Source organism: Brassica napus, chromosome A2 (genome assembly GCF_020379485.1).
Source record: "Brassica napus cultivar Da-Ae chromosome A2, Da-Ae, whole genome shotgun sequence".
NCBI classification, from domain to species: Eukaryota; Viridiplantae; Streptophyta; class Magnoliopsida; order Brassicales; family Brassicaceae; genus Brassica; species Brassica napus.
In genome coordinates this window covers 23,314,005-23,326,859 of record NC_063435.1, presented here as the reverse complement: position 1 = coordinate 23,326,859, position 12,855 = coordinate 23,314,005, and the positions used below count along the sequence as shown (strand labels likewise).

The window sequence follows — 12,855 nt, the reverse complement described above, 5'->3', positions numbered from 1 at the left end:
TGAGGAACAGTCTCTGTTCTTTTGAGTCTGAACGATGGTGGTGTTTGTTTCCTTTCCTTTATATGCATTATCAGAGTTAAAAAGAAAACAAACTGAGTAACCATTTATCACGCTTAACTCTTCTCTGATTGCTCAAGCTTATTGCAATCTTTTTCAAGATTTTCTTCATTAGTTTCAAACAATGTAATCGCTCTTTCCTCATCATTGAATCTGAATTTAAATATATAAAAGATTAGTTAAACCACTGATATTTAAAATCAAACTAAATTTAGAATGACTCACGAGTTCTTAAATTCTTCTGCAAACCCCCATCTTGTATGTATGATTTGTTGACCGATACATTTCTGGTGCAGTACTCAGGTTAAAATTCTAGATGTTTATCCATGCTACAACCGGAAGAAGCCTTCCTTAACTCTTTAGGTATGTCTTCTTGAATGAGGGATGGATTTTGTGACCCTTCTATATGTTCCATCTACCAATACAAAAGTTATGTTTGTAAAATATGAGTTGATAAAGATTGTTTTGAGAAATATATAGGTTGTTAGTAAAAACACTTACATTCTCATCAGCTAGGATGAACTCCATGGTTTCTCCTGATAAGTTAGTATTTTTGTTTCCAAGAGTGTAGCACTTTTACATGAGCCAACTATCCCGATTTTTTTTTTTGAAACAAACCATCCCGATTTGTATAGTAGAATCCATAAGGTAAAAAGCTAAGGTCAAACGGGTTGAGAAAAAAATTGTTTCATAAGAGTGTCGAAGGTGTCATATTCATAATATGAAGAATTTTAGGTGTATAGGTAAGTTCAATATTTAAGAAATAACGTGTAGCATATTCTAAAATAATCTAGACTAGGTGATAATCCGCGCCATGCGCGGTGTAAATGACCAAAAGAGATTTTTTTTTAAAAATTATAGATATTAGAAATTTTAAAGTTATAGGCACAAATATTAGATCTAATAATATATATGGAACAAAAGTGTGAATGTATATATAATGTAAGCTTAAGTGTTTTTTTTTCGTAAAAGATTTTTTTTTTTGAAAATATTTTTTTTGTGTAGTTGGTTATGTGTAAATTATATGTATTTTATGTAAAAAAAATATAATAATATGTAATAACTTTTATTAATTTATTATGAATTTAAGACAAAACAAAACATAGGAAATAGAATTTTTGATTTCATAATAAAAATTATGATTATAATATTGAAAAAACATAAGTAATAGAAAAAAAAAATACGAAAGAAATGAATTATAAGGAAACAAATAAAAAACTGATAAAACTAAGATGCCACGAAAATGGTCTTCAGAACTCCTTGTTTGCAATCCTATAGAGAGAAATAACTAAGAATTAGTTTACCAAACTAAACATACCTACTTAAAAATTTCACTAAACGAACTGATATACCAATTTCTGAAACGGAGTTAAAGCCAGCCATTTGTTTGCTTGAGAGAATGTTTTGATAATTAGGAAGTTGAGAAGAAGTGTGTGGTGAGTCGATGAATTGTAGAGAACATATATTTATATTAAGAAGTCAGCGCCCATGTGACTAATGATACACAAAATAATGGCTGTAATTAAAGATATTATTACATATTTAATTTAACATAACTTGGGCTCCATTCGTAATCGTAACTTACCTTAAGTTTGTAGACACTATAATTAAACTTCTTTTTATAAATTACAATTGAACTAAATGAATAAAATTCACGATTATTAATTGATTCGAATAATTTGAATCCATAATCTAACTTCATTATATCCAACATATTAATAGTTGACAAAATGTTTTAACCATAATCGACTCCCTATTATTTCCAAAAAAGTTATCAAAAATAATGGCGGATTTGATTCAAGTATTATTACCAAAACGTTTCGAACTTTGTAATTTAAAATATATTAAAGTTATTAGAAGTTTTCTTTTAACAATCATTAATCACGGTTGTCCTTGCAAATCACATTTCATTAAGAGATAGAACAATTAAAATTATTAGAAGTTTCCTTTTAACTTTCATATATATTGCAACGTTATTAGAAGTTTCCTTTTAATTTTCACCCAGATTTGAATAAAGTTATTGCAAATCACATTTCTTTTTAATATTAATAGTTAGACAACGTGATTTCGTAAAATCATTAATCACGGTTTATGATTACAATTACGATAAGTCCTTAAACGGAATTATATGGGCCATCGTGATTTCGTAATAGTTAGACATCCCGTTGTTACGATAAGTCCTTAAACGGAATTAATTTGTAGACACTATAGTTAGACATTTTGTTTTTGAATTAGACTATAGTTAGACATTATATTTAGATTTCGTTTATAACAAATTATAAAATGATATATGATGAATACTTGTAAAAACGTGTGCATATATTTTTGTCTCAATCTATTTAACTATTAACTATAAGAAGTATAATTTATAACATATGTTAGAGTTCTGCTAACATTGTGAAGAGATTATAAATTTAACGGTAATATTTCGTTACATGAAATCAGATACATATGCACATAATGGTATAATCTGAATCATTATAGATGGTCCACATACACATGTTATAAATTATACTTTTTTTGTTATATATATGTATAAAATTATACTATCTACAAAATCGTTATCTCATATATAATTAACTTTGTCGACCGAATCAGTTTGAATAAAAATGGGAATAAATGACTATATGCCCGTAAGTTTGAATAATAATGACAACGCATTAAACATGGACGTCAATTTTTTTTGTTAGTCATTGTAATGAAGAAGCTTATAGTGTATTTATAAAGTTATAATCTAATGATCAATGGCAAGCAATAGCAAGCAATGGCAATTATTGTAATTAGTCTAGTTAATAAAGAGTTTTTGAATATAAGGTGTGAGAGAGCTTGTGGTGTTGCCACGTAGGAAATGACAATTTTGAAAATAACACATGAGCTAAAGGTTAGTTATCTATAATGCTTCTCAAATAATAATAAAGGGATTTGAAACTTGGTAGATTTTGTGAATTAAAATATAGTTTTTATTTACTTGTATCAATATTTCTGGATATGATTTTCTAAAATGAGTATATTCGGTGACCATAATTTGGAAAACAATATTAACTATATTTATATGGCACATTTTATCATGATTATTGCCTTAAACTATTTTCAAGAATTAAATAATAGATTAAGAATAATAAAAATACCATATATTTAGGAGTGTATCTAGCAATCATTATGTTTTGTTGGGTTAAATTATATTGCTTGTTGATCAAGTTTGAGAAAGCAATATTTTAAAAATATTCAGCCAAATAATATTGATTTTATTATTGGAGATTACAACGATTATGAAAGCTATTACGACGGGATTGGGTTAGGAATATACTCAGTATATAATTGGAGATTACAACGATTCTAATAATCAATTATTAGTAAATCAAATATCTTTTGTAAACTTCAAAACTTGTAAACTTGACAAATATTTCATAATTTGGAAACAATTATAAGCTTAATATTCTGTGTATAATCATATTTTAAATAGTTTTAGCTTTCATTATAGTTAGCTTTATATTATGTGTATAATCATATGTTAAATAAATTAACATTTTTTATATTTAAGGGTATAGTTTAGGGTTTGTTCAGTTAGTAAATTATTAGGCTCGTATTAAATAAGTATGGTAAAACCTTAAATGTTGAAACATGAGGGTTGATGGAATGTGATGATTTAAGTTTCATAAAAAAAAATTGGTACATTTATTTTTTAACCAATGAAAAATTGGTAAATTCTTCTGCAAACCCCCATCTTGTATGTATTATTTGTTGACCGATACATTTCTGGTGCAGTACTCAGGTTAAAATTCTAGGTGTTTATCCATGCTACAACCGGAAGAAGCCTTCCTTAACTCTTTAGGTATGTCTTCTTGAATGAGGGATGGATTTTGTGACCCTTCTACATGTTCCATATACCAATAAAAAAGTTATGTTTGTAAAAATGAATACAACATAAAATATATGAGTTGATAAAGATTGTTTTGAGAAATATATAGGCTGTTAGTAAAAGCACTTACATTCTCATCAGCTAGGATGAACTCCATGGTTTCGCCTAATAAGTTAGTGTTTTGTTTCCAAGACTGTAGCAATTTTACATGAGCCAACCATCTTGATTTGTATAGTAGAACCCATAAGGTAAAAAGCGTAAGGTCAAAAGGGTTGAGAAAAAATTTGTTTCATAAGAGTGTCGACGGTGTCATATTTATAATATGAAAAACTTTAGGTGTATAGGTAAGTTCAATATTTAGGAAATAACGTGTAGCATATTCTAAAATATTCTAAATTTGAAACTTGGTAGATTTTGTGAATCAAAATATAGTTTGTATTTACTTGTATCAATATTTCTGGATATGATTTTCTAAAATGAGTATATTTGGTGCTCATAATTTGTAAAACAATATTAACTATATTTACATGGCACATTTGATCATGATTGTTGCCTAAAACTATTTTCAAGAATTAAATAATAGATTAAGAATAATAAAAAAATACCATATATTTAGGAGCGTACTGACGTTATGTTTCGCTGGGTTAAATGATATTGCTTGTTGATCAAGTTTGAGAAAGCAATATTTTAATAATATTCAGCTAAATAATATTTATTTTATTATTGAAGATTACAACAATTATGAAAACTATTACAACGGGATTGGGTTAGGAATATACTCAGTATATAATTGGAGATTACAATGATTCTAATAATCAATTATTAGTAAATCAAATATCTATTGTAAACTTGACAAAAAATTTCATAAACTGGAAACAATTATAAGCTTAATATTCTATGTATAATCATATTTTAAATAGTTTTAGCTTTCATTATAGTTAGCTTTATATTATGTGTATAATCATATGTTAAATTAATTAACTTTTTTTGTATTTAAGGGTTTAGAGTTTGTATAATTTAGGGTTTGTTCAGTTAGTAAATTCTTAGGCTCGTATTAAATAATTATGGTAAAACCTTAAATGTTGAAACATGAGGGTTGATGGAACATGATGATTTAAGTTCCATAAAAAAATTGGTACATTTATTTTTAACCAATGAAAATAAGTGTATTCAAGAAATTATCCCGTTGGTTTTAATAATATGTACAGTTTTGATTGCATACATAATGTGATCGGTTATAAATGTTTAGTTACATTAAAAGGGGAAAGGTTTTTTTTTAAAGGTGTTGCATTATAAGGAAAATCGTGGAATCTATTATAAATAAAAACCATAGGTTTTAAATGTTCCAGTGACATGAATCTGTAAATATTGTTGAAACAGAAGGGTACTTTAAAAAATGGTCTTATGTTTTAATAATATTAATGTGTTAAATTTATGATTAAAAATCTTTTAGTACTATCCTACAAAATTTCTCTGATTTATATGTATCACCAATTAACAAAAGTACCGGAGGGGCCAAGATCTAAAAAAAAGTTTTGTGTTACTTTAAGTAAAGAAAGTTAGAGAAATGAAGGTTAGAGAAAAAGTGTATATGCATCATCAATTATAATAATTTTCTTTTTAAATCAGTTTTAATGTTTTCGCTCTTAAAACAAAAGGAAATATGTAAATTTAAATTTTTTATCTATATTTTTTTTCATTTTCTTAAATAATTAAGCGGTTTCAAATCTATAGCTTTATACAATTTTCTACAATTCACAAATGTAATTTTTTAGAGATTAGTTATTTTATTATGCATATTAAAAATATAAATTTTAATATTTTATTAGATAATCCATTATTTGTTTAATAAATATGTCAATATATCATTGGTTATTACTCCGTTATTTTTATAAAATGCAAGTTTTAGAAAACAATGTTTAAGAAGATATATTTTGTACTTTTAATGCATTTAAACTAATAATGATTAATTGTAAATTTCAAAAAGTAAATTTGAAATTTTATTGGTTAGAATTATAGGAAATAGATAATCACAAACATATTTTTATAACTATAGATTTTTTACTTCCTTTGTTTCGCAAAGAACAAAGATTAAAAAAATAATTGAAATACATCTATGTTATTATTAATTACACATATTTAACCAAAAATATTAGATATAAATAAAACTATTTTTAAGATCAATGCATATGTACTTAATATTAAGCTCCAAGTAAATATAAATTGCATTAAATTCAAAAATGACACTCTTGTATAACAAGAAAAAATGTCAAATGGCACTCTTTATAAAACAGAGAAAACATGCTTTATTAGTATGTGTAAAAATCTAAAATGTATATTATTTCATATTTTAATTTTAATTTTTTATTTGAGGCATTAATGATTTTTAATATTCTGCATAATTCATCTTTGTTTGGAATCAAAACCAAGATTTCCTGGTGTAAAAGCATTATTGTACCTTTAGTCAAACTTTAAAATAACTTCTATATATTTTGCATCATCCATTAATAACAATCATTTATTAATATCATAAACTTGGCAGTTTTAAAAGATTTGATTAGAACAAGAATATATGAACTTCCAAAATTATATGATTATATTTCTAATAAAGTAAAACTTTAGTATAAGTTATTTTTGCGCTTAAAAATAAATATATTAGCATTTGGATGATTCCAAGTAATTTTATATTTTTGATTTTAGATACTAGCTTAAAAAATAAGCTAATATATTTAAATATATAATTATGATTTATATATTTTTGGATACTCAAAATGTTTTGGTTCAAGTCGGTCTAGTTCCATTTTCGGATATTAAAATTGTGGACCATTCGAGTATTTTTGCCTAGTGTGGTTTGGGTTCAGTACAACTTTAACGGGTCAGGTGTGGTTCATCGAATCAATCAATATATTTTTACCCATCATAATCAAAACTTGAAAAATGCATAACAAAGTATTTTTAAATTTTTAAAATTATTTACTTTAAAACAAAAACAATCAGGTTCAAAGTGTCTTTTAAAAGTTAAGTGCTACCTTTTTCATTTTCAATTTACTATGATAAAATTCAATATATTTGTAAGAGAAAATCCATAGGATGATTCCAAACATATTTTTATCATAAATATAGCAAATAAAAGTCAAAATAACAAAAATATTTTATTAAAGAGGTAAATAGACAATTATACTCATAGGATTAACTAATATAGATTTGGTTTAGATTATTTTTTTCACACTTTGTTTTATTAAAAGTGATTAAGAACATATTACATCATAGCAGAATACAATAAAACGATTATGAAAAATTAATGGTTCTTTCAGCTAGGGCTGGGCAAATAAACCGAACCCGAAAACCCGAACCGAATCCGATCCGATAAAAATGAATCCGAACCGATCCGAACCCGACATAAATACCAAATGGGTCTTGTTTTGTGGTATTTCGGGTTATGGGTATTATCCGAACCGAACCTGAATCTAAATGGATATCCGATAGAACCCGAAACATTCAAAACCTCGAAAAGATCTTGTACCAAACATGATCTCAATTCCTAATATGTATCCAAAATACACTAAGAAATATTGAACATATAAAATACTTATCTATTACATGAAGGTTGGTGGTTCTATTACATGAAGGTTGATGGTTAAAGATGGCCGTTGAATTTTGAAGTATTTAGATTTTGATTTTGTTTTCGTTAAACAATGTTTCTCATTTCATGAGAACTTGGTTTTCGTTTTATGCTTTTATTTATCTGGTTTTCTTTTTATCAGTAAATATGTTTACTTTTCGTTTGATTTTGAATGATCACGGTTGATGTTCCTTATTTTTGAATCGATTTTACTTAAGTTTTGGTTACAAAATAGGTACAAATCAGGTATTTTAAAACTGAAGAACCGATTTTACTCATGTTTTGGTTATAAAATAGGTAAAAATCAGGTACTTTTGAACCGAAAAACCGATTGGGACCCGAACCCGAAAGTATATTGGGTTGTACCGGTTCTTTGAAGATTTACTAACCCCGACCCGAACCCGATAGAATCCGAACCGGTCCCGAACCGAACTTTCATATAATCCGAATGGGGCTGATTTTGATAAACCCGAAAAACCGAAATCCGATTGGATAAAACCGAAACCCGATTGGGACCCCGAATGCCCAGGCCTACTTTCAGCACCGGAATCATGTGAAGATAATCATCATTGATGACACATTAGCCATACCAATTAACTAATCTTGATTTAACTAAAATAGATTAGGTGTTCCCGTTTCAATAATAGCAGATGGACTTCTAATACCTTTACCGAAAGCATGACATAAATCAGATAAATGCGAACACAAATCAGATAAATAATGGGGACTGATGGTTCATAACCAATATCCCAAAATGAAAATTGATCCACTTCCTTGCAAGAGAAGAAAGAAAGTCCAAAGCAACACCAATAACTCTATATAAGAGGTTGAGTTTTTCGGAGGTATGGTTTAGGAGTTAAATAAACAACTAAATAAATACTTAAAATTGAAAATAAAAATTTTAAAAATAGTTTCAAAAACAAAATTTGGATTTCAAAATAAAGAATTGAAAAAATTGAATTTTTTTTTTGAAAAAAGTCGAAGAATAAAAATTTATAAAAATTTTAAATTTAAAACACATTATTCAAAAAATAATGGGAAAATAATTATTTAAATCATGAACTTTCAAATTTGACTGAAAAAATCATGATTTTTTCGTGGACCATTTAAAGCCTCAATTTATCTTGACAAGCCACTTACGACCTCAGCTAATTTTGACTAAACCAATTTTTATATGTCGTTAATTCGATTAAAGATCGATTAAACGGAGTTAATCTCCAATATTTATAGATCGATCAAATCAAAATCAGACACTTTGAAATTAATCCCTTCTAAATGGTCCACAAGAAAATTCATGATTTTTCAACTAAATTTGAAATTTTGTGATTTAAATGATCGTTTTCCCAAAAAATAATAATCAAATTTGATTATTATTTATTTAAGTAATTATTTGTATGTATATATAGTTTTTTTGGTAAATATATTTATTTATTTGTAATCAAAGTGAATATAGTTTTTTTACTTCTTTATAAAACATCTTTTGGTTATTGTTCTTCGTGTGTATTTCTTTTGGTAAAAAATAGGGTTTTTTTGAGAGAATGGTTCTATTGGTATTCATTATTTCTTTTTTATTTTACAAGTTTAGTAAATTGTAAAATGAAAAAGAAATAATGGTTACCAATAGAACCATCCTCTAAAAAAAACCATGTTTTTCACCAAAGAAAGATACAATTGTGAGTATTTTTTCGGCCAACCTGTTAATTATTGCTGTTAAATATAATAATAGTACCTATATTGAATTAGTGTTTCAAAAAAATTTATATTGAATTTTAATAATGTGGTATATGCAATGCGATCGGTATATCTTTGATATCTTATATTCCTATGTATGTATATGTACAGAATGATATGATTCCAAAATTAATAGGCTAGTTTCCTTGGAAAATTCGGAGTAAATACTGGAAATTTGCTTACCTTTATCGCACCTTCTAAATTATAATGACTTCCTTTTTCCTCTCAGAGTCAAATTATTTTTCATTTGTATTTAAAACATATAGACTAATTCGTAAATGTAGGATAAACTTGGAAGGTTAAAACTTAAAAAGAGCCACAGTTATTGTTGACTATTTGGACTTTTGATTTTCCCTTATTTAATTAATTATAAAAAAAATTATTTTTCTCTTTTTAATTTATACTTTCTCAGAAAACACAATATATACAATTTATATATTCATAATATAACTTGTTTATATTTCCTTGGCCGTCTACTAATTTATTCACACTACAATCACTTGTTTCTTTTTCTTTTTGCTTCTCCTCTCTCTTTCTTCTTCCCCAAGAACCCTAAGTATTTATTTTTACTTTTGATGATTTTAATCGAAGAAATATAAAAGTCTGCCCATCTGATCCACTGAAGGAATCCACTTTCTCATACCCAAATGAATCTGGTACAAACCCTTTATACATCTATATTTTTCCAATGAATTTCATCTGTTTTTTTCATTTGTATATCAGTTCATCATAAACACCAATGGCTTCAAATTTTTTGCAGATCTCATCCTTTTCTTTGCTTATAAATCACTAGATTCGAGAATTTGGTTTCACAAAAAATGATATATAAGAAAAAATCTGCAGAATCCATCCTTTACGCCAGTCTAATATATTTATTCATTCTGTTACCAAAAAAAAATATTCATTTTAAATTTCAATAAATTTTCAAATTTCTGCGGATCCATCTATTTCTATTGTTTCAACGAAACCCTCTAATTAAAGTTTCAAATGATTGCATGTAAAATCATTTTATATAAAATCAATAAAAGTTCTAAATTTCTACAGATTTGATATTAAATTTTGAAAATAAGTCGATTAAAATTTGTCGTACAACCATATTTATAATTCATATACATCTTAGTCAACTTTCCAAATTTCTTCTGATATTCACAAGAAAAGATTTAACTAGAAAAAAATATAAGTTGCAGAGTGAGAAGAGAAGAGTTGATGAAGATTGGATTACGACACTATTGAGCTTAGAGTTCTTTGGGATATGTATGAATCATAAGTATCTTCGAAAGAACGAGAAGAATGTCTTTTGCATTGACTGTAATGCCCAAATATGCAGACATTGTTGTAACACAGAAGCACACTTCCTCCATCGTCGTCTTCAGATTTGCAAATACGTTTATCAAGATGTTTTGCGTCTCCTCGATATTCAACACTACTTTGATTGCTCCGAGATACAGGTTTTTTCTTGATATTAAATCACTATAAAAATTAATTAAATTTATTTGAAACTACTTTTGTTTTCTAACTTCTGTTTTGATCGAGTCTTTGAAAATTCCAAATTAAATTGACATATCGCTTTTGCTTTTCTTTGTATCGGAACAATTTGTCTCTGGAAAAAGACATATAAAATAAATGGAGAACAAGCTATACATTTGAATTCGAGGCCGCAAGCAAAAGATGCAAGACCTTCAACAAAATCCAAGAATGCAGGTTCATGCGTGACGTGTAAAAGATATATTCAAGATCGTCCTAATCGATTTTGCTCTATCTCTTGCAAGGTAATATATGTTATTTCAATCTCTTTTAAAGTTTTTCCCCTATGCATTGTTACCCTATTAGTTATGCATTGTTTAAGTAGTTTTTATATTAATAGTTGGCAAAAGTATACAAAACGTTCTGATGAGAAGGTAATCAAAATGTTTTTTGATTATACGGTATACAAATTGTTTTACAGAAACAATCTTGAAATTTCAAAAGAAAGTTAAGTCTTCAATGAGACATATCTCTGACATAAGATAAATATGCGTGTTTTGAATTCTACACATTATCAACTATACATTCACACTTCAAGATATACATTTTCTTGGTTTTAGAGTCAACAATATGCGATACTCGAGGTTCATTTTAGCTTCTTCTCTTAAATAATTTGTTTTCTTTTTGTAGGTTATATCATTCGAGTATATCTTTAATTTTTTAACATGGATATATATCTATAGTTTTGACGTGTAACCTACATTGACATATGAGTATTAACTTCTTGAAACGTTAATTTGGACATAATTTATAAACATGAAATTTGCACAATTCATTTGAAATCAAATAACGTAATTTATGTTAAGTTTATGGTCTGCTAATTCAATGACATTTGCTTTGTTTTTTATTTGTTTTGTAGATTTCAGCTTCTCCAGAAAAGCACAAATTTTGTTTCTCTCCAGAAATAAACCAAAGTGCTTTGAAGAAAGAACATTATAATCAAGAACAAAACTTAGAAGAAAAAAAATCATGCACATCATCACTTACAGATGTTTCAGAAGACTCGGATGTTTTATTGGGTAATTTTTCATTGAGACCACTCATTAGGATACTCAAGAGAAAAGGAGTTTCTAGAAGATCTCCTCTTAACTGATTTTTTTTTCCGTGGATTTTGTTATCAAAACCAAAAATTATTTATATTTTCTAGTTAAGAAGGATATTATATCGGTTTATGCTTAAAATAAAAACTTTTTTGAGAGAAATATAGTTTATATAAGTTTCTTTTCTAAATAAAAATTTATAAAGAGAAATAATGAATGTTTTGAAATAAAACTTTAAAAAGGACCAGAAAGATTGTGATGTGGAATGGCATATGAGTGATTTATTTATTATCCATCATAAAGAAAAAGAGGTATGGGACCAAAAAGTTTTCAGTGTTTTGGTGTGCATGAGATTGTGTTGATTTACTGGAACCCACAAATACAAAATGTGAATGTTTTTTTTTATTTGTGGTTAATTATGCATGACTGCATCATCCTGAGCTGTCCTATGAAATCCATGCCTGACAGTACTCCTTGCACCATGTCGCATCAATACTATTAAAAGGGAAGGAGTCTTAAAAAATCTACCTATAAAAGTTGTTTGGACTCTTTTATTTAACTCATTATTTTTTGGTCTTACCTTAAACTTAGACTAACAATATGTTATTATATATTTCTCTAACAATAATTTTACAATAATTTATTCAATTCCTTTATTTATTCAAATATCACTCCTAAATCTTAATCATTACTATTACTATATTTACCATTTTGACTTTTAATCATAAAAACATTGAAACTAATGTTTTATATTATCACTTTTATCATATAATATATGATTTAAAGCAAGAGAAGTTACACGATATAAATGTGTACATTCTAACTTCCTGTTTCCTTTATAATAACATAATCATCTCATATATAAACTTTCCTACTAAAATCTCATATTATATACTAAACTTTCAACCTTCTATAGTTTGATAGATATTTTCATATTTAAAAATGAGTTTTCTAAAAATATTTCATCAACTATGTTTTTGTACAATAACATTAAAAATCTATATCAAAAGGTTGTTGGACCC

The 12,855-nt window shown here is 26.7% G+C and overlaps 1 protein-coding gene across 1 annotated transcript; it reads left to right on the top strand.

Annotated features, from left to right (window-relative positions):
• The first annotated feature begins 9,330 nt into the window (after window positions 1–9,330).
• LOC125579883 (protein RGF1 INDUCIBLE TRANSCRIPTION FACTOR 1-like) lies at window positions 9,331–11,974 on the top strand. Its single transcript, XM_048743780.1, has 4 exons — window positions 9,331–9,925; window positions 10,457–10,717; window positions 10,880–11,038; window positions 11,653–11,974. The coding sequence occupies exons 1-4, from the start codon at window positions 9,917–9,919 to the stop codon at window positions 11,884–11,886; spliced, it is 663 nt and encodes a 220-aa protein (XP_048599737.1). The 5' UTR covers window positions 9,331–9,916; the 3' UTR covers window positions 11,887–11,974.
• Window positions 11,975–12,855: the final 881 nt, after the last annotated feature.

Bases quoted from the DNA above. Each gene is read 5' to 3' on its own strand.
- LOC125579883 (XM_048743780.1), top strand. The intron at 10,718-10,879 runs GTTTTTTCTTGA...CTCTGGAAAAAG, and splicing joins TTGATTGCTCCGAGATACAG to ACATATAAAATAAATGGAGA. The intron at 11,039-11,652 runs GTAATATATGTT...TTTGTTTTGTAG, and splicing joins TTTGCTCTATCTCTTGCAAG to ATTTCAGCTTCTCCAGAAAA.